Source organism: Myotis nattereri, assembly GCF_964212035.1.
Source record: "Myotis nattereri genome assembly, chromosome: 2".
Taxonomy (NCBI): domain Eukaryota; kingdom Metazoa; phylum Chordata; class Mammalia; order Chiroptera; family Vespertilionidae; genus Myotis; species Myotis nattereri.
Window position 1 is genome coordinate 123843640 of NC_138076.1, and position 25738 is coordinate 123869377.

General features: G+C 44.8%; 1 protein-coding gene across 1 annotated transcript in view; it reads right to left on the reverse strand.

Moving 5' to 3' along the window:
• LOC308513851 (maestro heat-like repeat-containing protein family member 1) overlaps positions 1-25738 on the reverse strand; it is a gene marked incomplete at both ends in the record, with an annotated part of 66127 nt that overhangs the window by 14099 nt on the left and 26290 nt on the right. Inside the window, 18 exons of the mRNA XM_081083951.1 lie at positions 7302-7475; positions 7900-8040; positions 8688-8805; positions 9014-9151; positions 9967-10151; positions 10793-10925; positions 11179-11333; positions 12399-12548; positions 13111-13208; positions 13652-13787; positions 14760-14864; positions 17994-18083; positions 19568-19751; positions 19967-20082; positions 20747-20872; positions 21589-21741; positions 22054-22176; positions 24998-25114. Coding sequence (XP_080940077.1) covers positions 7302-7475; positions 7900-8040; positions 8688-8805; positions 9014-9151; positions 9967-10151; positions 10793-10925; positions 11179-11333; positions 12399-12548; positions 13111-13208; positions 13652-13787; positions 14760-14864; positions 17994-18083; positions 19568-19751; positions 19967-20082; positions 20747-20872; positions 21589-21741; positions 22054-22176; positions 24998-25114 — 2442 coding nt within the window. The remainder of the gene's footprint in view (positions 1-7301; positions 7476-7899; positions 8041-8687; positions 8806-9013; positions 9152-9966; positions 10152-10792; positions 10926-11178; positions 11334-12398; positions 12549-13110; positions 13209-13651; positions 13788-14759; positions 14865-17993; positions 18084-19567; positions 19752-19966; positions 20083-20746; positions 20873-21588; positions 21742-22053; positions 22177-24997; positions 25115-25738) is intronic.

Sequence of the window (25738 nt, forward strand, 5' to 3'; positions counted from 1 at the left end):
AATTGATAAATTAATTCAGTAAAGTATCAGGATACAAAATAAATATTCAGAAATCCATTGCATTTTTTCCCTTTTTTTCCTTTGCAGTTGCATTTGTAAAAACCAATAATAAACTACCAGAAAGTAAACCTAAGAGAACAATCTCATTTACAACTGCATCAAAAATCATATAAAATAGCCGAAACCAGTTTGGCTCAGTGGATAGAGCGTCGGCCTGTGGACTGAAGGGTCCCAGGTTCGAGTCCCGTCAAGGGCATGTACCAGGGTTGCAGGCACATCCCCAGTAGGAGATGTGCAGGAGGCAGCTGATCGATGTTTCTCTCGCATCGATGTTTCTAACTCTCTATCTCTCTCCCTTCCTCTCTGTAAAAAATCAATAGAATATATGAAAAAAATATATATAAAATAAAATACCTAGGAATAAATTTAACCAAGGAGATAGAAGAACCATTCTCAGAAAACTATGGAAGACATTAAAGAAATACACTGAAGAAGATACAAATAAATGGAAGATTATACTGGATAGGAAAAATTAACATAGTCAAAATATCCATACTACCTAAAACAATCTATACATTTAATATAATTCCTATCAAAATATCAATGTTTTATTTCCCAGAACTAGAACAAATAATCCACAAATTTATCTAGAACCACAAAAGACCCCAAATAGCCAATAACAATCTTGAGAAAGAAATACAAAGTTGGAGGTATCATGTTACCTGATATCAAAGGCCATAGTAATCAAAACAGCATGGTACTGGCAAAACCCCTCCCCGCCCCCCCCCCCAAAAAAAAACAAAAAAAAAATCAACAGAACAAAATGGAGAGTCCAGAAATAAACCCTCGCCTATATGGTCAAAGGAGGCAAGAACATACAATGGGGTAAAGACAGTCCATTCAATAAATGGTGTTGAAAAAATTGGACAGACACATGCAAAAAAAGAGAAAGAAACTAGACCACCTTCTTACACCATACACAAGAATAAACTGAAAATGGACTAAAGACTTAAACCCATAAAACTTCTAGATGACAATAGAGTAAAATCTCTGACACTTCTCTTAGCAATATTTTCCTTTCTGATATATCTCTTTGGACAAAGGAATCAAGAAAAAATAAACAAATGTGACTACATCAATCTAAAAAGTTTCTGTACAGCAAAGAAAACCATCAACAAAGTGAAAAGTCAGTCCAGCCGGCATGGCTCAGTGGTTGAGCATCAACCTATGAACCAGGTAGTCATAGTTCGATTCCCATTCAGGGCACATGCGTGGGTTGCAGGCATGTAGACATGCAGGAGGCAGCTTAACAATGACTCTCTCATCACTGATGTTTCTATTTCTCTCTCCCTCTTGCTTCCACTCTTAAATCAATAAGAAAATATTTTTTAAAAAGACAACCTACTGAATAGGAGAACATGTTCACCAATGGGTTAACATATTCTGATAAAGGGTTAATATACAAAATTTATAAAGAATTTATACAGCTCAACACCAGGGGGGAAAACTGATTTAAACACTTCTCCAAAGAGGGCATACAGATGGAAAATAGACATGAAAAAATGCTCGTCACTAATCATCAGGGAAATGCAAATTAAAACCACACTGAAATATCACCTCACACAGTCAGAATGACTATCATCAATAAGTAACAATTATTGGCGTGGAGAAAAAAGAATTTTGACGCACTGTTGGTGGGAATGTAGATTGGTGCATGGAAGTGGAAAAGAGTATGGAGATTCTCTCTTTGGCCCTGACTGGGTAGCCCAGTTGGATAGAGTGTTGCTGACTATGGCAAGGTTGTGGATTGATCTCTAGTCAGGGCACCTACAAGAACCAACCAATGAATCCATGAAGAAGGGGAACAACAAAACGGTTTTTCCCTCTCTCCCTTCTCTCTCTCTCTCTCTCTCTCTCTCTCTCTCTCTCTCTCTCTCTCACCAATGCTTCTCTTTTTTTAAAGATTCTCCATTTTTAATCTTTTGCATTTTAATTATGTATTTTGGTGTGGGCTTCTTTGGGTTCATCTTATTTGGCCTCTCTGCATTTTCAGGACTTGTATGTCTGTTTCCTTCCTAGGTCAGGGAAGTTTTCTGGTTTTTTCAAATAGATTTTCAATTCTTTGCTCTCTTTCTTCTAGTACCTGAATGATACAAAGGTTGGTACACTTGATATCACAGAGGCCCCTTAAACTATCCTCAACTTTCTGTGGATTCTTTTTTCTTTTTGCTGTGTTGAGGGGGTGTGGTCTGCTCCCTTATCTGCGAAATCACTGATTTGATCCACTACTTCATTCAATCTACTGCTAACTACTTCTAATGTATTTCTTTATTTTTCAAAGATTTTTAAATTTATTTTTAGACAGAGAGGAAGGGAGAGGGAGAGAGAAGCATTCATGTGAGAGCGAGGCATTGATTGGCTGCCTCCTGCATGCTCTCTACCGGGTATCAATCCTGCAAACCGGGCATGTGCCCTGACTAGGAATTGAACCTACAACCTTTAGGTGTACAGGACACCATCCAATCAACTGAGCAACACCAGTCAGGGCTCTAATGTATTTCTTTGTTATTGTATGTTCATTTCCAAATAGTTCTTTTTTTATATTTTCTATCTTCATGGTTTTTGAAAATATATTTTTATTGATTTCAGAGAGAAAGGAAGAGGGGGAGAAAGATAGAAACATCAATGTCAGAGACAATCATTGATTGGCTGCCTCCTGAATGTCCCCCAATGGGGATGGAGCTCACAAATGGGGCATGTGCCCTGACCAGTAATTGAACTGTGACCTCCTAGTTCATAGGTCAATGCTCAACCACTGAGTCATGGGGGTCAGGCTCTACCTTTGATTTTAGATTTCTTCTGCATTAAAGTTCTCACTGAGACCATTTAGCATCCTAATAACCTGTGTTTGGAATTCTGCATCTGGTAGATTGCTTGTCTCCATTTTATTTAGTAACTTTTCTGGAATTTTGTTCTGTTCTTTCATTGGAACATGATTCTTTGTCTCCTTATTTTGGCTGTCTCCTTGTGTTTATTTCTATGTATTAGGGAGAGCTGCTACATCCCTCACTCTGGTAGAGTCGTCTTATGTAGTAGGCGTCCTATGCGGCCCAGTGACACGGTCTCCCTGTTCACCTGAGCTGGGTGCTCTAGGTATGTCCCTTCTGTATGTTTGTGTGCCTTCTTATTGTAGTTGAGCCTTGATTGCTGTTGGCACATCAATGGCAGAGATTGACCTTCAGGCAGATTGGGTGTGAGGACTGGTCATGACTCCAGTGGAGGAGCTATTGTGCAGGAGTGAACCTACAGAGCAGAATTTGCTTTAGCAGGACTCTGGTACCATGTGAGTCTGCCCTTTGAGTGTGTCATTATGGATGGAGTTGGGTGCTGCTCTGGTGTAGTCTGCATCTGACTACTGGGCGTGTTGGTTCTGGGGCCTATTGAGAGGTGCAGGTGAAGGTTATCTGTGGCTTGTGACCTGCCTGGGGCCACCTTGTATTAGTTACAAAGTTTGCCGCTTGTGGTGGACTGGGAGGTGCCGGGGAGAGGCTAAAATGCAAACTGAGGCCAGATGCTGCTAGTGTCAGGCTTGGAGCTGCTTGGGAAGCGGGGCAAGGCATGCCAGGGCCAGATGCTGCTTCTTTGGGGTTTGTGAACCTTTGAGATATTTCTAGGAATGTTGGCATATGCCAAGACAAGCTTTTTGTATGGAACAGTGTTATCGAGGTTAGTGGAGACTCAGATTTGATGCTTGCCTATACATGCATGGGGAGGGCTTAGCAAAGGAACAGTAGCTTCTGCTAGCACTTCCTCTGGGAGACAGCTGCCCTTCCAGCCTTTCCTTGAAGCCAGATAAGTCAGTTCTACCTCTGGCATCCTTTGAGGTACTGCCCCAGGGCTGGAGATCAGAGCAAGTAAACCCATCAGCGAGTAATTCCATGCAAAAGCCCTTTAAGAGGAATGCTTGGGATTCCAGGAGCCTCGCCCCCTCCACCTGCCAACCCCCTAACCCCCGCCTCACTGAGCCACCATCTCTACTGTTTTTCTTAGTCAGAAGTTAGGGACTTCTCTTGCCAGCACTGGAACTGGAGAGCCTGGTGTGGGGCTGGGACTCCTACTCCACACTGGGAGACTTCACAGCTGAGATCTCTCTCCCAATTTTAACCAGTACATGTGGGTGTGGGACCAGCTCATTCCAGGCCTCTGCCCCTCCTACTAGCCTTGATGTGGCTTCTTCTGTGTATCCTTAGCTATAGGGCTTTTGTTCAGCTAGAGTTCAGGCAGGTATCAATGACGGTTGTTCGGAAGTTTAGTTGCTGTGGTCATGGGAAAAGGGGAGTACAGTGTTTACCGATGCTGCCATCTTGACTGGGAGCGAAAACTACAGTGTTTTAACCAAGTAAATGTATATGACTAGGTCAATGTTAAAGGAGCACCTAGAACCCAAATTTCACAGCCCTTGCCTTTCAGTTTCTAGGTTGCCATTGTGTAGATAAGGGCCATTTACTATTTTTCAGTTAGGCCATAAATCTTGACTTCCCACTCCAGCAATAAGTAAGATAACCTGAGAACCTTCCCATTATAGACATCTTAAAATGCAAAAGAAAATATACTAAGAAATATTTAAATAATTACAATTTCAAGAAAGGGAAATTCCCAGGGCCAAAGATAAAGAGGCTGCTGACACTCCAGCACCCATGGGGTAGAGGGATATCACTGGTTTCTATGACCTAGGGGCCTGGCTTTTCCTGTCGATTGGTCTCCCCAACCTGCCCAGAAGGCAACCAGAAACTGGGAAGCAAGCACCATAGGCTGACAGAATGCTCCAAGAGAAGTCGTCTAGTTAATCTCAAAGAGCCAGAAAGGGAACTCACACTGCTCAAAGAGAGGGGAAACCCCTCAGTTCTTTTTCTCCTACTGTTCTCTCATGCCACAGCCCCCACACAAACCTGGGGGAACCTATAGGAGCCAACACTCTGAGGGAGGGAAACCTTACTTTCCTTTTGAAGGAGCTGAGGCCCCAAGAGGATGGGCAACCCCCCATTTCTTTATTTCCTCTCTCTGCCTTCATGCCACTTGGCCCAAACATAGGCACAGTCACAGAAGTCCCTGGCATTGCAGGCTAACTAAAGCCTCAGCTTTGTGGCCAGGGAACCCCAGGGAACTGTAAAATCAGGGAGGTCACAGAGAGGGAGGACCTAGGGAAAGTGAACATTCGAGGGGGCAATGGCTGGCAATTCAGACTGACATGGAAATCACACTGTGCACACAGAAGGCTAGTCAGAACTTGCAGCCTGAAGTTAAATAGGCCAGTTGCCTTCTAAAGCAAAACTATAAACATCCTCCATAGGATTTCAATGAGACTCAGAGTCACATAACTTAATATTTATAAAGATACGATCAAAAATAACTCTGGCCAGTTTTTCTCAATGATTAGAGCATCAGCCTGTGGACCAAAGGGCCACAGGATCAATTCCTGGTCAAGGGCATGTACCTCCATTACAGGTTCGGTCCTCTTCAGGAGCAGGAGGCAACCAATCTACATGTCTTTCTCATATCCATGTTTCTCTCTCTCTCTCTCTCTTTCTCCTCTCTCCCCCTTCCACTCTCTTTTATAAAAAAAATCAATAGAAAAATTATCCTCAGGTGAAGATTAAAAAAAAATCACTCTGTATATGAAGAGCCCAGAAAATCTTGACTCACATGGGAAAAGCCAATTGAGATGAAACAGTTAAGATGAAACGGATACCAGTTAAGATGAAACAAATGTTGGAATTATCTGATGTAAACCTTCAAGGAGTTATGATAGAAAATACTCCAAAAACAACACTGAATAACCTTGTAATCAATTCAGAAATAAAAACCTCAGCAAAGAAGAAGACAAGATAAAGAAAAATGGGAAATATTTAAACTGATAAATACAAATTAGCAAAACACAGGTGTCAGAGGAAAGACACAGTGAACTTGAAGACAGATCAATAAAAATTTTCCAATCTGAACAAAAAAGAGAAAAATTATTGAAAATGAACTGAATCTTGGGACCGAGGGACAAGAGGAAAAGGTCCAACATTTCTGTCATCAGATTTCTAAAAGGAGAGGAACACGAATGTGCCGAAAATGTTTTGGAGAAATAATGGCTACACACTTTTAAAGTATGGTAAAAGACATAAACATAGAGATTTCCAAAAATTCAGGCTAAATCTCAAGAAATTCATGCCAACACATCCTAAACTGTTAAAAACTAAAGACAAATGTGAGACAAAATAAAGACATTTTCAGACCCGGACTGAAAACATTTGCTATTAACAGCCCCTCACTGATGAAGCCACAAAGAAAAAAGAAGAAAATGAATCTAGAAGGGAGGAGAGAGCTATAAGAAGGAAAGGTAAATGAAGAAATGTGTAAGCAACATATGGGAAAATCTAAATGAGTATTGACTGTATAACATAACACCAATGGTGGTGATTATGTTAAAGACCACATTTGGGGATTTTAAAAGAATGTGAAACTAAACTACTAGACAATATTAATTAATAAAACGGGGGCGGTGTAATCAAGCTTCTAAGGTTCTTATATTGTTTGGATGAAGGGTAAAGATTATTTTTAGGCTTTGTCAAGTCAAATATACATGTTGGGTTTTAAAAGTAACTGAAAAATGGATGAATCATGGAGTGAGTGTCCAGGCTCTTCGAGATTATGAGGCCGATACAAAAATAATTGAAATCCAAGGTTCAAATATTAAAAATTGATAGATCCCAGAACAGGAATACTGTTAAGTAAGCATACACTCAAATGTGAAGTCCCTTCAACTCAAAATGGCTCTGATCTGTAAAGAGGCTGAGACATGGAGTGGGCTGTTACTGGCCTGGGAAGTTCAGATTTCTGATCCTTTGGGTATTGTAACAAGGCTCCTAGCATTCTAGGGTCCCTGTGCTGTTGGGAAGGAGGGTAGAAGTTATGAGTTCTTCCCCCACTCTTTAAGTTTGCAGGAGAAGATCGTTGGAGTCAGAACCAATTTTACATCAGTATGTCACATTTTCCCCTTCAGTGGCTCCTTCAGGAAATTTGTGGTAAGAGAGTAAGTGGATGAGTGCTACATCTGTATGTATAGGGAATGAATTTTGCACCTGTCTAATGCACTGCTTCAAGTAGCCAAGTCTCCTTTTTTCTGCCCCTCAGTGATTTTAGCCTTCCACCAAGTCCCATAGCTCTGCCCCAGGACCCTAAATTCAGCTTCCAGGGTTTACCTTCAGCCCCAACCCATACTGTTCCCAACTAATCCTAGGGACTTAGGCCCATACATCATTGATGAGTGGACGCAGATGCTTGGAGATGCTGCAGAACATCGCCTTGACCTCTTCTCCATACGCATGGACGACGATGTTCCGTAGGGCCTTCACTGCCTGAACTGTCACTCGTGCCTCACTCTTCAGGAAGTCTCGCAAGGATAGAAACACGTTCTTCACAGACTCTGACTGTTTGAAAGAAGGCAGAGATCACTTTCCACCTGGGCATCATGCAACACTTTAGGGACAGGGTTTTGAGAAAACAAGTGGTGCCTAAAAGAAACAGACGTAGGGAATCTAGGGGCTGGATGTGCAGAGGAAGTGGAAGGCTGGTGCTCAGGGTGTTTGGGAGGCCAGATGGCCAGGCTATGTAAGTCTATAAACTGGATGTTGTACTGCCCTAGGATGAGGGGTTGGGAAATTTACTAAGCTCTGAGTAATTAAGAGACCCCAAGGGAAATAAATTAAGTGGTCCAGAGACTGGATGTTGTACTGCCCTAGGATGAGGGGTTGGGAAATTTACTAAGCTCTGAGTAATTAAGAGACCCCAAGGGAAATAAATTAAGTGGTCCAGAGACTAACATTTGATTCCCATTGGGCCCCCCACTTTTACTTGACTTTCATGCAGTGCCAGGTTACTGATTCCACGGAGTCCAATTTCTTTCATGATGAGGTTGGGCTCCTTGGTCCACTTGATTAGATTGCCCACAAAGTCTTGTCCCAGAGTCTGAGCCACTGATTGATGCCAGAGGAGCTGTGGAAACAAGGTGACTATAACCATGGATGGAGAAAAGGTCATGGGTACCTGGTGCTTCCCTAGCTCCCCTCAGGCCCCATACTCAGGTAAGAACTGTGACCAGTTGAGAGCAGTAGATCTATACACATGGGGTAGAGTCTACGGCAATGGTGGATAGCGCTGATAACGTTAGCATTTTGGGCCAGATCCTGGGATCCTAAAACCATTCTGGGAGGACTAATGCCGCTGATCCCCTCCCCAGGCTTTCCCTGCCTTTTTTATTTTTAAAAAATATATTTTATTGATTTTTTACAGAGAGGAAGGGTGAGGGATGGAGAGTTAGAAATATCGATGAGAGAGAAACATTGATCAGCTGCCTCCTTCACATGCCCTACTGGGGATGTGCCCGCAACCAAGGTACATGCCCTTGATTGGAATCAAACCGGGAACCCTTTAGTCCACAGGCCAACGCTCTATCCATTGAGCCAAACTGGTTAGGGCTTCACCTGTCTTTTTTAAACTAGGCTCTGAAGTGGCAGGGAAGCAATCCCACTCAATTCTATTCTTTCCACTTTCTGGGGCAAGTTATTTAACATTTCTGTTAAATGTTCCTCAGCTACAGGAAATGAATGGCTAGGGCTGTGGTCCTCCCTCCAGGCTTTCACCTGTGCATAGACGGCCCTGGCCAAGATCTTCCGATGATTATCTCCGCTGTCAAGGAAGGTCTTGACAAGCTTCATAATTCGGTGCAGCATGACTACTTCACAGTTCTTCACAATGCCACTGGGGTGGGGCAGAGGAAGCCAAGAGTTGCTGGGTGGGGAGTGGGCAGTGGTGGAGGGGAGGTGGCAAGGGAACAGTATGCACAGAACAGGGAAAATGTGGAGGCTGAGGTCTGGGAGATGAGCAAGGGAGGGTTAAAGTCTGCTGTATTTGAAAATTGGGATTGGGGGCTAGAGTGGTATTGGACATGCTGGGGAAATGGTCCCACCTTGTCAGGTCCATGATGCCTATGTAGTAAAATTTAGAGGAGGACAGATGATCCCAGCACTTATGCTCATCTGCATAGACCACCACTCCATCATATGCGGCTGCGAACAACACAAGCTTCACCACCTCCAGGGCACAACTGAAGGCCCGTCGTCACAAGGTTTGTGAAAAGAAAGGAACAGAGGGATGAACAAGGTGTTATGCCCTAGTTTGCATCCTTGTCCTGGCAAGCCAGGAGACAGTTCTCTAATCTGGATCTGGTGCATAGCTGGATCCTGCTTTCCAGCTGATGAAAACCCATGGCTCTCTGAAACCCATCTCCAATTGTGTCTGCTCACCCCTTCAACCTTGGTGCTCATCCAACCACAGTCTTGTAAAAGAGACTATAGAGATGTGCTAGTGCCACAGCTTTCAAATTCAGCTCTCCAGAGTGTAGCAGGGTTAGGATACCTCTTCACCTCCACACCCACCTAACCAGAATGTCTCTGGTTACTGGTCTTCTTTATTTTTTTACTGTAAGATTTCACTTGAATAGAATACCCTGAGGTTTTTTAAAAAGGTCTGACAACCGCTTCCTTAGGAGTTCAACACCCTAAACTGCAGCAGTAACTTCCATGAGATGGCGCAGTTAGTGACAAAGCTAAGCCAGAGGTGATCCAGATTCGAATGGCCACAGCTGCATGGAGAGTATTGAATCTTTCATGGGCCGAGTCATGAACAGAGACCTGAACCGCTGGGTGAAGCAGAGGAGTGCATGCAAGGAAAAGGATAACGAGAAACTTCAAAACACGTGGGAACATTCCAGCACGTGATGTTGGGGCACCCACACCGACATTCTAGCTCTGTGCTGCTGTCAGTCTCTTCTTCAGCTTCCCTAGGGGATTGGCATCAGTTGTCCAGGGCCCTCTGGAGTTGACTAGTCTCATTTCTCCATCACACCAGGGTTAGGCTTACCTACTGGAGTCAAAGGCCTTGCCTAAGCCCCCATCCTTCCTGTAGACCACCACCTTCTGGGGGGTATTTTGTTCAATCACCCAGAAGAGATGACATAGCACAGCCAGCAATAGCCGGGGGTAGAGTTCCAGGATGGCCTCCCGGCACAGAGTCCCGGATAGCATCTCACACAAGGCACACGCCGCCTGGGGAGGACACGTGGAAAGGAGGAAGCAGAATTGACTAGGTCTGGTAAAGACAGAAATGGTCCCACAATCCCACACACTGCCCCTCCCTGTCACTGCCCATAGGTCACAGTGCACTCTGACTGAGGTTTCTAAGAAGCACCCGAAGACTGAATGCCCACAGCTCAATCCTGGGGAAATGAGGGGCCACACACATGTAATCTGCTCTCTCTTTATTGCCAAACATTAAAAACAAAAAGGGAACCAACTCTAATTTTTCAGCAGAAAATAAATTGGGCCACCCAATTTCAGACAACCAAACTTCATCCTCTGCCCCAGCACCGCATGCCCCTGGCCAGGCCCCAGAAATATGGGCGCCAGACACAAACTCAGGAGATAAAAAAGCTGATTAACACTGAACATCAGTTTCCTTGTCTATGAAATGGGATTGATTCCTGCACTTTCTACATCATGCAGTTCTTGGATGTACAAAGTTAAAGTACTAAACGTATGTGCAGTATTCATGAGTCCAGTGTTAACAGTCTCCTCTTCACTGCTCCCTAACAACTGCTCGCACCTGACAGGTGCCCTTTAATCTTCGCCTCTGCACGCAAGTCCCAGACATAAGTCCTCCGCCCCCTGCCCGCCCTCCCCATGCTGACCTCCACGGGCTGCAGGGCTTGCTCCATCGTGCCCTCTGTGGAGTGGTTTTCCAGGATGCCTATCAGCAGCTGCAGGACGTTGATTGTGGTCTCTCGCTCGGTGCCGAACACCTTCCACACGGCCAGAATGGTTCTGCAGGAGCCAGGGACAGCTATGTCATGGGCCCTGGTAATCATATTCTAGTACCAATCTGGTCTTGAGCCTATGAAAGGCCAGTTCTCAGGTTCTAGAGGGAGTGAGGCCCAAGAGGACTTGGCCAAAGAATATGAAGTTTGATTGGCATCAAGAAGAATGCATCGTTGTGCAGTGATTTTAACATGGGCTTGGGTTGGAGCAGGGGAGGGTTTACTGGGATGGAGTGTGCTCCTGGGTGTGGGAGAGGTACCTATCCCAAGGGAGGGGCCTGTTGAGCAGCAGGGGCACAACGCTGTGGGTGCTGTTGCCTGCCAGCAAGCACAGGGCCCGAAGGGTCTCCGCCTTTGTGTTGGGCTCCAGCTGCAATTTGAGCCTTTCCAGGATGCCCGCCACAATTTCCTCCACCTGCAGGGGAGAGCCAGAACACCCGTCAGTCCTTCTTTACTTCCTTCCTTCCTCCTCCCTCTCTACTGAGTCCTCAAACTCAAGAGGCATAGTTGCAATCCTGTCCCTGACTCTCTTCTCAAGGAAGAGTTGCGGGGTGCCAAAGGCCAGAGCAGCAGGGCCCAAAAAGGGAGCTCGGGCCAAGGCCCACTAGAGCAAATGCCTGTCCAGAGCCCCAATGTCCAGAGAGGTGGTCTGAGGTTGCTCAGGAGACAGAAGACCCTCCAGAAAGAAAGCCAAAGCCCTGGAGGCACTCAGGCCTTTCCCCCCAGCTAAGGTCAACTTCCAGTCCTGAAACTGCAGGGACAGTGGCACTGGATGTGGAAAGACCACAGGGTTCTCATCTGGTGCTCAGAGCTCTAAACTATGGACCTCTGGGAAGTCCTTTTCATTGTAATATCTCAAGGACTGTCATGGTGCCCGCCCATTTCTGGTACCTAGGCCACGGCAGTCACATAAATGAGTGAAGGCAACCGGTGTCTGGGGATTCATAGAGAGAAGGGGGTGGACAGCCCATGACAGGGGATGATGGCCACTCAGTACTATGTGACCCGATTTTAAAGTTGTTTTTTTCTTAGTGATGTGAGGAACAGATTTCTAAATGCTAGGCCTTCCCATATTTATGCTAGCTTAAAAGAACATTTATGCATAGGTCAGTCATTCTGTGAACTTCCTTGTTTCCAATCCACAGCCTTACCCCTTCACAGAAGTCTAAGCTCCAGACACCCCAGCAGGTTGGGGTGAGTCCCCCAACAATGCCTACACCCCTGCACATGGCTGTCATTACTGAGGAATCGGCCGCCCAGATAGGAGGCACTGCAGTTACAAGCTCAGGATTACAAATGTCAGAGCTCAGTGAGACCACAGAGGAAATGTAGTGCAAGCCTACATTTTAGAAGTGAATGAATTAAAGCCAGTAGAGGAGAGGGACTTGGCTACAGCCCTTTGGCTGCTTGGTAACAGAGCCAGGACATGAGCCAGTGTTCCTGACATTCAGGCCAGAGCTCCCACCCAGCACCACACTACCTTTATCAAATCTGAGCCCCGCTTTTTCATGACAGCGCTCATCAACTGGGCTGCAGCCAGAGACACGTTAGCCCTGCTGCCCGTCAGCTCCTCCATGGATGTCAGCACCAGGTTGGTGAGCTGCCTCTGGGTGAAGTACTCTGCAAAGGCCTGCAACAGGGTGGGATCACATGGTGCGATGAGTCTGGATGCAGGGCTCCCCCTGCCCGAGACAGCCTGTGCCATTCCTCCTGGTGAGGGAGGGCTTCTCTTGGGAGCTTCTGTGCTTCTGTCCTAGGCTTGTGCTGTCTGCCTAACTCCTAGAAGACCCTTTCCTGGGGACAGAGTCCTGGGGATGGAAGGGAGGAAACACTGGTCTCAAGTGCAATGTGGGGCTCAGAGGTCAGGGGGTGCAGAGCAGAACCCCAGGAGAGGAGGGCTGGGGCTAAGATCCTCAGTGACATCTCTGAGTCTACACATTGCTCACAAAGCAGCATTAGCATGAAGCAAATGCTTCTGGGGGGACAGGGGAAGACAAGGATCAGGACCATTGATGCTCAAGGGGGGACAAATAGTAGCATGTGATAGGAAAATTTCCCCCAAAGGAAAAGTTCACATCCAGTAACAGAATGGGAAGAGAGACAGGATAGGAGTCCCACCCCAGGAGTCTATTACAGCGTGTAAATGAGACGCCCAGGCTTCCCTCACTTTGTCTCTGGTCCTGCTCCCTCACCTCGGCAATTTTAAAGGTGTTGTTATAGAACAAGTTGGCACTATAGACTTCATTCATGTCCTCTTCTATCCACAAGCCTTGTATTTTCTTCTTCATCTCTGAAACAGAGACACCCGACCCCACCTCTCAGACACTCAGAAGGCATGTTAAACTCCTCCTTTCCCACCTTCTAGCCCAAAGCTCCTACTGGGGCTATGTATGTCCTTTGGGGCTGGGAGTAGAGGAATGAGCATTAAGATAAGAAATGGTGGGAGCTGAGGTAAAAGACAAACAAACTATCTTGCCTGCCTCAGAGCAGAGATAGAATTGGGTAAAAGGATGGGGCTAAGCCAAAAAAGGAGAAACTAATTCCAAAGAAGTATTTCCTATGTAGGTATTTTTTCCCAAGAGATTATCTGTAGATGTTTGGGGGTAGGTTCCTCAATGGAAATGAGGTACTCAAGCAGCTTCTTGGCCCTCACTGTCTTGGGATGAGTGTGTGGGGATGGCCAGGCCTAAGTGTGTGGTTGGAGGGGGAGGGGTAAGAGCAGGCTCCTCATACGCTTTTTCTTCAAGAGGATACAGTAGAGGTGATACACAGCCTTGGAAGACAGGAAGCAGATGCTGTCCACTGGGTCCTGGCAGCGCATGGCCAGCAGCTTTACCAGGCGCCCCAGCCGGGTGAATTCAATTGCCATCTGGGGAAGGAAGCTGGAAGTCACAAGTTATCCCAGCCATTCCCTTAGGCCAGCCATGGGCAAACTATGGCCTGCAGGCAGGATCCGGCCCGTTTGAAATGAATAAAACTAAAAAAAAAAAAAATCCGTACCCTTTGTGTAATGATGTTTACTTTGAATTTATATTAGATCACACAAACACTCCATCCATGCTTTTGTTCCGGCCCTCCAGTCCAGTTTAAGAACCCATTGTGGTCCTCGAGTCAAAAAGTTTGCCCACCCCTGCCTTAGGCTGAGCAATCACAGGAAGAACTCAGAGGAGGAAATGCATATACCAGAGACATGAAAGGTGAGACTATGTGAGGTTAATGGGAATGGAATTCGATAGATGAGTTGTGGCCATAAAGGACATCAGAGGTCATCGTTTTATAATTACCTTACTCTATCCCCCATCTTTGCCCCTTGACACCCCACTCATCTGTCAAGTCTAGTTCAATGCCTTCTTCTCTATGACGCATTCCCTGTCCCTCAACTTGTAATTGTTTGTTTTGATCTTTTAGTCCCACTATATTCAGTTTATCTATTCATTATCACCTTCTCTTTAAGTTTGTTCTATGCATGCCTCTCTCCCCAGTGGACTGTAAGGTTCATGAAGTCAGAAACTATCTTGGTCATCTGTGTATTCGCTATAGCACCTACCACAGCGCCTGGCACAAGGCGAGTGTTTAGTCATTGCTTGTTCAGACAAATAACATCAGACTGAACCAAGTGGGATGAAATAAAACTGATGGATGGAGAAAAACACCAAGTAGAAGATGACAGAAGGGGAAAAGGAGAGAACAGGATGGGATCCACAAGAGAAAATAGTATGGGCCAGGGAGAATGAGGATGAGAATGAGTGACTGAGGCTGGGTAATATATATGATGAAGGTAGGGATAAGGGCAACCAGACAGGGTATGAGAATTCAGACTCCACGGCCGCCTCCCACTCACATTGAAGTCCTCCATTTTTGCTGTAAACTCCAAAATACGTGCAGCACACCACATGGCCCGTTCCCGCTCGTTATCCTTCTGGGAATTGAGCCAAGGATCCATAAGCTGGAGGAAGAAGATAATGAAAGGAGATGCCCATTCATCTGTGTCCCAGAGAACAGAAAGATATTCTTGAACCTGGCTTTTACAAAGTTTTAGGACAAGAGTTCTGACAGCAGGACCTCTTTTGTCAAGAGGCAGATTATATGTGGGTCTGGCACCAGAGATTTCATTCTCTCCTCTTTCCTATCAAGTATACGCGGTATTAAATCCTCCAGCCCCATATTTTCCCTTCGTCTAGGTGATAGAAATCTCCTCAATTCCAACCCCCTTCCTTCAGGTTCAACAGTGGCTCTCAAAATATATCCACTCTATTCACTTCAGTGATTCAACATACCTCTGAGTTCTCCTACCCTCTGCCTCCCATTCTTCAGTAGAAAACGAACTTGGTGATAAAAAATAACAGTCACTGCATTCACAGATTCCAGAGTAAAGTGTGTGTAAATCTATTTGAAAAATATCACTATAAATGGTTTCACATGAAACACAATGGAAAAGTGTCTCACCTTTGGTTAATTATGGGTACTAAATACCACTGCTACTTGTCAATCTACAGTCATCAATCTGACAATGATGCAACCACACAGACCATGATATATAATTGAAAAAGAAGAAGAGTAGCAGGTGAAAAATCCACAACCAACTCAAAAGAACACTGATGCTACACTGACCAGAAGAAACACGTCCTGCCCTAGTCAGTTTGGCTCAGTAGATAGAGGGTCGGCCTGCGGAGGGTCCTGGGTTTGATTCTGCTCAAGGACACATGGCCGGGTTGCAGGATCCATCCCCATTAGGGTGTGTGCAGGAGGCAGCCAATCAATGATTCTCTCCCATCATTGATGTTTCTCTCCCTCTATACTTCTCCCTTCCCCTCTGAAATCAATTTTTAAAAATTGTTGAAAATTGAATAAAGTCTATGTCTTAAAATGGCGTGTCAACATCAATTCGCTGGTTTTTTGTGTGTTTTTAAATATGTTTGTATTGATTTTAGAGAGAGAGGAAAGGAGAGGGAGAAAGAGAGAGAGAGAAACATTGATCAGAGGGAAACATTTATTGTCTGCCTCCTGCACACACCCTCAAACCCCCTCAATGGGGATCAAGCCTGCAACCCAGGCATGCGCCCTGGCCGGTAATTGAACCAGTGACCTCTTGCTGCATGGCCCAATGCTCAACCACTGAGCCATACTGGCAAGGAAATTCCGTGGTTTTAATAGACGCTTTATGTAATATTTGTGCAACTCCCAGTGAATCTACAATCCTTTCAAATTTAAAAGTTAAGAAGAAAACCAGTAGCAAAATAATTACAAGCAGTCCAACATCCATCCATAGAGGACTGATTGAATAAACTATATTACATGCACACAATATATAAAACCATAAAAAAAGGAATCTATCTGTGAACTGATGAGGATAAATGAAAAAAGCAAGGCCAAGAGCACTGAACAGAATGTGTTAATGACTGTGTAAAACAGAAAGGGAAATAAGAATACACCATAAACAGAGATTTGCTTATTTTCACAATAAGAAAAACAGGCAGGACAAACCAGAAGTTAATGAAAATGGTTATCTATAGAGGGTGAGTGCGAATAAGGTTAAGAGGATCAGCTTGGGAGCAAAAATCCTCTGAGTAAAGCTTTACATGGTTTTACTAGCAAGTTTTTAACTATGTAAATCTTTATATCATCAAGCCCTTCAGTTAAGTAAAAGAAAAACCCTATAATTTAAGACAAACAAGTCAAAATTATATCAATTGACAATATAATCATACAGAAAAAAATATTTCAAGTAACTTTTAAACGCAATACTCTGAATATAGTCCTCAGTGACCTATATTTTAATAACAACAGGAACTGCAAAGAAGTCTTGAACTCCCTGTGGTAACTGGGGAATAGCAATTTCAAGAGAAAGCCAAGTATCCCAATGACATTAGCATAGAGTACATCAAGTCAATAAAAAGACAATTTTAAAATGGGCAAATCAGTTGTACCTGCACCTCACGTCTTTGAGCCAAGCACTTTGTAAACACCTCACTCATTACCAAATGACTGTATTAACTAGGTGCTCTATGTCATTCCAGTTTCCAAGAGAAAACTGAGGCAAACAGACGTTAAACAACTTCCCAAGACCATACAGCAAACAGCAGAGCCACGATCTGGAACCATAGTGTATGGCAGTCCCCAGCCTGTGTTTTGAACTGTTAACTGCTATGTGGGAGCAGTGGGCAGCTGAGAGAGAAGCTGGCCACAGCTATGGCTGAAGGGGAAGAAGGAGGAAGCTTTCTCCTCTAAAGGCAAGACCAATATTAGTTATTTGATCTTAGCCCTTATTATCATTTCCCTAAAAGTATGCACCCAAATTTCATCAGCAGTTCTACTTCTTAGTTTTTCTGACTGGGAAAATAAGCAGTTCCTAGACAGTTCCCCTGGTCTGTTCCCAACTGCACCAGGTCGATAGTGTCCCCCCAAAATTCATGTCCAGTCAGAAACTCAGAATGTGACCTTGTTTGAAAATAGGGTCATTGCAGATGATTCAAATTAAGGTGAGCTCATACTGGATTTGTGGGTCCTAACCCAATGACTGCTGTCCTTATTAAGAGCCCTAGCTGGTTTGGCTCAGTGGATAGAGGGTGGCCTGCAGACCGAAGGGTCCTGGGTTGGATTCCAGTCAAGGACACATGTCCGGGTTGAGAGCTCAATCCACAGTGGGGTTGTGCAGGAGGCATCCCATCGATGATTCTCTCTTGTCATTGATGTTTCTCTCTCTCTCTCCATCTCCCTCCATCTCTGAAATCAATAAAAACATATTTTTTTTTAAAAAAAAGAAGAGAAACACACACACACACACAGGAATGCCCTGTGAAAATAAATGGAGGCTCAGATTGGAATGATATGTCTACAAGCCAAGAGATACCATGGGTTGCCAGGAGTTCCCAGAAGCTAGGAGAGATGCACTGAACAGATTCTCCTTCAGAGCCTCCAGTAGGAACCAAACCAGCCAATACTTTGATTTGGGACTTCTGTCCTTTACAACTTGAGAGAATGTATTTCTGTTGTTTGACGTCACTTCGTGTGTTATTTATTTATGGCAGTTCTAGGAAATGAATAAACCGACGTTCAGGGACTTCCTCCCACGAACCTGCAAGCAGTTCTGTATCCGGGTGGGCATCTCAACAATAAGTGTCTCCATTAGTCCTAGGAGGGATTGCATGGTTCCCTCCAACAGATCCTGAGGGGGAAAAGAAACTCAAAAAATTACCGACCTATCAGCCCCAACCCTCCTTCTAAACTGCTCAGCATTCTGGCTGTCCCAGCCTTCCTTGAGAAAGCCTGCTCCAAAAACTTCCCTACATTCAAGCACTACTGGCCCATCATTCACTTCAATTAATCCTTCTGTTGTTTCACCAGAGCACAAATGTCTGCCTGGTGTGTAGTTTGTCCTGGTGGACTGGGAGTTCCCCTGCAACATAGCTACCCCCCTCCTCCATCCCCACTCCCTAACTTGAGCTCAGCTGGGACTCTGGTCCCAGGGATACAGCTTCAGTAAGCAGCCAGGACTGACAGGCTGACTGGCTCCAGGTGGGAGGAGGACTGGCCTGGCTGTCTGCAGAGTAACTGATTCACAAAATCTAGGACAGTGGGTTTCTCCCTCTTATCCTTGAATGAACCAAGTGGCCTTGCCCAAAGCCTTATAAAGAGAGTAGGTGATCTGCCAAGGAGGGCTTCTAAACGTAGGGCCTGCTGGGAGAACCAGAGCAACATTGTGATAGATCCCAGCCACAAAAACTGAAAATCAGGGGGGAGAAAAAGAAAGGCAGCTCTCCCTGGAATAAAATACTCGGAAGAAACCTACCTAGGTGTAAAGCTATTTGTACTGGGCAGCTGGAACTCCCAGCTTGCTCCAAACACAGGGAAATCCTGTCAAAATAACTTCCTCATCCAAAGCAGATTCACACTGAGGGAGGCCAGAGAAAACCCACCTCCGCCTTTTCTATATGTACCAGTCTTTCCTTCATGACATAACTGTGAACTAAAAATTAAGGATTACCAGAAATTGGATGAAAAGGAGGCCCAAGAGGAACAAACCAACTGACCGTAAAGAAAATCAAGCTAATTTGGTAAATAATAGAAACCTGTATTTTTAAATTCTTTTTAATAGCTTCAAAAACATTTCAAGAGACTATGGCATCAATAAAACAAGAACGACCAGGCAAGATAAAGGTGTAATCAGAACACATGAAAGAATTCCTAGGAATTAAATATGTGAATATAAATTAAAAACTGAATCTCTCTTTCCTTCCTTAAGGAAACACTGCAGGCACTATAAGAAATAGACTCTGATTGCTTGCTCCTGGGATTTCCTGGATTTACTTACCTGTCAACCGTTAGTAAAATCATATTTGAACCTTCTAGTCTCGTTTCAATCACACAGCAGTTATAAAGGGAAGGATCAAGTGTCTGCCTTTGGGCCAGAGTGTTAAAGTGGTGGCAGTGGTAATCAACGGGTAGAAGGAGGAAGTTAGATCTCAGGAGTAGTGTTCAGACTACATGACCTACAACCTCTTCTTCACAGGAGGGCTTCCTTCCAATGATTTTGTGTTTTTATTAAAGAAGGCAGAAGACTATTACATAAAACTGCCAAACCTATAGTTCCTAACCTCTGAAAAAAATAAAAAATGAGACCAGAGAGACAAACATCAAAGAGTTACTTACCACATTGGCCTGGCCCTTCTTGGGACTAGATGCCTCCTTTCGTAACACTTCTATGGATGGCAGGCAGAACACACTCTTGAAGCATGTTCCCAGGAGCTCTACTCTTTCTTCTATCTCTAAGAGGGGCCGGAACATCCTACGATCCAGGGAGAAGAAGTGTAACCAGTGTGCGCAGGAATAACAACTGAAAAGGGTATAGACAGAGTGATGGAGACAGAGGAATAAGTCGGAGCAAGAAAGAGGAAGATATCAGAAGAAAGGGTATTAAAAGAAGAAAAGGAGTAACAGTAAGAAAGGGTGAAAAGAGCCAGGAAGATGGAAAGAAAGGAACTAGGGAAAGAGAGGAGGCATGACTATTACAGGAAAGGGTGCTGCTAATTTGGGATGATATATTATTACTTGTTAGTTCCCCAGAGCTTTTGAGAGAACGGGACATCACTGATGGAGATGGAGGTGCCTATCAGGGACAGGGATGAAAGCAAAAGGATGCCTGGGGCAGAATTAACAGCAAGTGCCTATAGAGATAGAAGGCCATCTCTACTAGGTCCTTTGAAAATCCAATTCAAAAACTCTTGGCCAAAAGAAGTGGCAGATATTGGCCAGTAAATTTCTACTATCCCCTTATGCTAGAAGCAGAAGCAGAAACTAAGAGGGGGGATCAACTAGGGAATAAAGAGCTGCAATAGAACTGGGTCAAGGAAGACAGAGTGGATGGTGTGTTGTTACCTGAAGTTATTGATGATGTTCATTGCCTTCTGTCTAATAGAGCTGGAAATGGAGTTCAATGGCTCCTCCTTGATTAGGTCCTAACACACACACACACACACACACACACACACACACACACACACACCAAAAGGATGGTGAACATATTTTTCCTGTTTGCCTCTGCCTCCTCCCACTCCAGGCTGTGTTCATAACAAGGTGGAATTTAGAATGTTTAGTGACTTCCAAAGGCTCTGAGGACAGCACCTCTCTCCTACTCCCCACCACACCTTCCCTACAGTACTCACCCCAGCCTTGAGGATGGCAAAGGGAACACTAAGGCGGGAAAAGGAAACTAGAAAATCTGGGCTTTTACCTTCAGCTCCAGCCTAGGAGTGCCACCAATGGTTTCCCTGTGGACCCATCCTCCCTCCTCTCTGCATTCCGGCCTCCATCCTCCTGCAAGATACTTACCAGCATGATGGAAACAATTGCCAGCTTGTGGGGGAACTTGAATTGAAAGGCCACGTGCTGCTGCCTGCCCAGGGCTTTTGTCAGTATGATGAGGGCATTCAGGTAATCCAGCTTCAGGGCCTTATCCTGAATGAACCAGTATGCTCAGGGTTCTCCAAGGTGGCAATGGATCTGTGCCAGGGCACACTACCTACACAGTCTGCGGGGTGAGGACCTAAGCCTTCTTTAGCCTTCCTTAGGCTGATGCTCTGCATCTTCCCTCTGAGGGTAGACCAGTGCATCCCTGTGGTGGAGAGAGCCAGTCCTCTCACCAACCCCCTTCTGAAGCCACCCTCATGTTACTCTGTAACTAGGACACATCAAGCTTCCTGGTCTCTCAAGGTATTGTCTTTCCCTTGAACAAGTTTTACCAAAAGATATCTGACTTGGGAATGGAAAGGGATTCTTCTCCAACCCGGGACCCATGCTTTGGACACATAGCAAAGGCAAGAGAGCAGTATGGCCGCTCCGCTGCCTCTCCTGAATGCTTCTTCCTACAAACACTAGGGAATTTAGGTTTTACTCATCCCTTCATCAGAGAGGGCAGTGAAGAGCTCAATGGCAGGTTACGAAGCTCTGTCAGCAGGAAGGACACACTGTGAAACAGACCTAAAGTTACTGTGGTCTCCTCCTTGGGCCAATTAGAGTCTCCAAGTAGCAGGATTAAGTGAAAGGATTAAAATGTGGGAGAAGTCACTGTACTAGCCTGTGACTCCCATTTAAGGCCAAGCATCTTTTCTTGGGTGGTAAGAGAGGACATGGCAGAAATGGAAAGCTGGAGAAGTAGAGTAAGCAGGAAGTACCTTTTCCAAAATGCAGTTGTGGTAGTGTTGCAGGATCAAAGCCAGCACGGCATCGAAATGCATGAAAATATCTCCCTTGCTCTCTAAAATAATCTTGCTATAGCTTAAGTAGATGGTGTTACAGACAAGCACCCACTCCTTTCGCTGATGTTCCTGTAGGGGGGAGGGGGAAACAGAGGTTCAGAGAGGAAAAGGTTGCTCAGACGATTTGGGAAAGAAGATGGGACTGTGGGATGGCGAGCAGCTTGGGGGACAGGGTGGGCATGTAGCTGGTGATACCAGGGCCTGAAATGCAGAGCAAGAGAAAAGGATCAAGGATGAAACTTTCCCACAGTTGTTTCCAGGGAAAGAGAAGCATTTATAGATGAGTCACAAGGCCTCAGAGAATTGGGAGGCTGGGGTGATGGGGATGCCTTGGAAGGATTTGTATGGGAGGCTGGTAGAGCACCCTGGGAATGACATCACCTTTGCCAGTGTGAGGATGGACGATGACTCCTTGTCAGTGAGGACAGCACTATACACTTTCAGTTGCTCCAGGACTGTCTTCAGATGTTTCTTGGACACGATGCTGAACGCCACAGCAATGCCCTGTAACAAAGAGAGCCTCAACCCCATGCCACAGTTCGGGGTGAGCCGGACACATGCTATGTTCCCCCACAAGCAGGATATACATAGAGGGAGGGGAAGGGGAAGGAGAGGAAAGAAATGGAAAAGAGATTTGGTTCTCCACGTTTGAACTATTGAAAATCCAGGTGGAGCACCAAATATCTTTGCGAGAAGTAATTGAAGAACTAAATTATTAAGAAAAATCATAGTCACAGATTTAGAAACTCTTGGTATTGTCAAACCTAACCCTGTACATTTGAGAATGCTTTTATAGGCACTAGGAATTCAGAGAATGGTTACTCTGAGGAGGGAACAGAAGGAAGAACAAATCCCAGGCACCTTGCTGACAGGATTGGATAGCTAGTCAGAGAGGAGATGGAAGACAGGAAGACTTGCAGAGAATGCCAATATTTCTAGTTTAGGAGAACAGGAAACATCAGTAACTCTGACCAAAACAGGCAGGTGAAACAGAGGCCTGTCTAAGTTGGAGAAAGAGAGAAAAGAGTGAGTTTCTGAATGTGTTGTGTGGGAGATCATGGCAAAACAACTCAGTGGAAATGTTGTCAGTGCCAGTGGGTTTGGGAATCACAACCTAGAGAGAGTCAAATCATGAAGACTTGGGGATTCTGTGGTTCCTGCCAGGAACAGTCTTTAACTTAACCCCTCAGCCTCATAGCAGGCCCTTTTGACAACAGTGTCAGCTGAGTCCCTCCCTAGAGCTTACTCAACAAGGATGACTGGGCACAGAGCTAAGAAAATGCTCAAGCAAACATCCAGGTACCAGCTGTTAGCAAATGGGCTCATTTGTGCTGGAAGGGCCACCATTCGACTTTGCAGCAAGAGCAGACAGATGGAGGGAGCCTCGGGACAGTGACAGGCTCCAGGACACAGATCCTGGAGAGGGAGGAAATTTTAGTGGGACTTGTAGACCATTGGATATCAGGTAGATAAAGGGAAAATTTTACCTCTTTAGAAAAGAGGGACTAGTGGAGCATCAGAAGGGGGTTCTATTCTGTCCCTCTTCTTATGTCCTCCCTTAGCCATGGCTACCACTCCTTCTGGTCATCATCATCATATGACATCATCATCATAACTGACATCATCAGAACATCAGTGCTTAATGTTTACCAGCCTTATACATGTTACTTGATTAATCCTCACTAATACATTGAGGTAAATATTGTCGTCCCCATTTAACAGTCAGGGAAAATATGTTTCCCAAATCTAGACACGAAGCCCAGGTTTGAGATCCTGGTCTACATGCTTCTGTACATGTCCACCTGACACTCCAACCCCTCCCAGTCAAAAACTAACTACATCTACTGCCTCCCCCTTTGTCCTGGGTTTCTGGCCTTAGGGAAGGATACCATTCTCCTCCCACTTGGACCAGAAACCCAAGAATCATCCCAGAGGCCCTTTCCCCTCTTATCTTTTTCTCCTGTATTCAATCTGTTCCCAAGTGCTAGCAAGAGGTCACTTTTACTTCCTTGTCAAAGAACTCTGCACTCCAGTCCCACTAGACCATTGACTGTTCTCTAGATGTGCTCCCCAAAGTCTTGATCCTGAATCTTGACTCAGAATGTTATGTCAACCGGGAATACCTGCCTCCCTCCTTCTCCTAAACTCGCCCCAACCAACCCAAGTCCCAGCCAGCCTCAATGCCACAATGACTGCTCATGTAGCCTTTAGAAGGCCATTGAGTATAGTTAGCCGTTTCCTTCCTGTATATGTCTTTCTCTTCATTGATACTGTTTGCAACTCAGGCTTAGTAAATACCTGTTGCTGATCGTGGAGCTGATGGATGCTCTGAGAATCTGGCAGGAGAAGGGCCCTGGAGAGGGAGGTCCTAGGGCATGAACACCAGCACTACCAGTAATCAGCAAGTAGAGAGTGCTTATGTACCAGCATTGCTCTTAGTGGTTTTACATTTTAATCCTCAAAACCATCCTTCAACACACATCACTTCTGTGGTATTCCACCAACAATGCACACTCTGAATCTAATCACGATGAAATATGACAGAAACCAAAACCGAGAGACATTGTATAAAATAAGTGGTCTGTGCATTTTTAAAATGTCCAGGCCATGAAAGATAAAGATGAGGAACTTGTTCCAGATTAAAGAAGAATACAGAGAAATGACAACTGAATGCACAGCTTGATTCTGAATTAGACCCTGGACTAAAAAAAAAAAAAATTTCTTCTGCTCTAAAACACATTGATGGGACAATTGATGATTTTCAAACTGGGTCTATAATTTAGATATCAGTGGTGTAGCAATGTTAATTTCCTGATTTTGATCATTGTACTGTGCTTATGTAAGAGAATATCTTTATTTTTAGCTAGTAGACAGCAAAGTATTTAAGGGTAAATGAGCTTCATGACTGCAGCTTTCATTTCAGATTAAAAAAATATAGTAATAATGCTAGTAAATAAATTATGTAATTTATAAGAAAGAGAATGATAAAGCAAACATGGAAAAACATTTATATTTTGGGAATCTGGGAGAAGAATAAATAGGAATTCTTTGGGATTTTTTCACAACTTTCCTCTAAATATAAAATTATTTAAAATTCAATAAATCTTTTAAAGAAATATCCTATCAGGAAGGTACCATAGCCTTGTCTTAAAGAGGAGGAAACTGAGGCACAGAGAGGTTCAGTAACTTGCTCAAGGGCACATAGCTAGTAGGTGGCAGAGCTGGAACTCTCACCCAGGTGCTCTGGTTTGCCAGGCCCAAGCTTTTAGCCACCTTGCCATCCTGACTCAACCTGAAAATGCTTTGCCAATGCACTCTGCCTCACCTCCCTCTCCTGCACGTTTTCATGGGAAGTTTGAAGGATGGCGGAGAGCATCATCTTCACCAGTTTCTCACTTCTTGAGGTCCAGAGGGCGAAGCCAAAGAATTTATAGAGAAAAGCCTAGGAAAGGAAGGAGAGCAGGGTCACGCAGAGCTTGAAATGAGGGTAGGGCAGCATTTCCTATACTAGTCACCACCTTTGCCCACAGCCCCATCCTCCACCCTGGCCCTTGCTCTCTAGAGGCATCTGGATAAGGCAGTGATCCTATAGAGCAGGGGTTCAAGTTACAGGGAAGAGAAAGCTGCCTTTCCAATGTCTCAGCCTCTTAGGGATCATCCTTTAGGAACTTGTTCTGACCCCCCTAACTCCCACTTACAGCTAGGAAATTAAAAAGTTCCTTAAACTTGCATAATTTTAAAACCAAAATTATATAATTGAAGAAGTACTTTTAAGTAATTATTTCTCCCTCCTCTGAATGTCAGTGGCCTTTATCCTTGCTTACTGCACACCGTCCTGTCCACCTTGTAATACCAGACTGTGTGGACTCACCACTCCCTTCTTCAGGGTCTCTGCACTCCCCATTTTCTCTGTGTAGAACCCTCTTCCCCAGGCTCTTCAAAATGTCTCATTCTCTTGCCCAAACCGGTTAGGCTCAGTGGATAGAGACCGTCAGCCTGCGGACTCAAGGGTCCCAGGTTCGATTCCGGTCAAGGGCATGTACCTTGGTTGCAGGCACATCCCCAG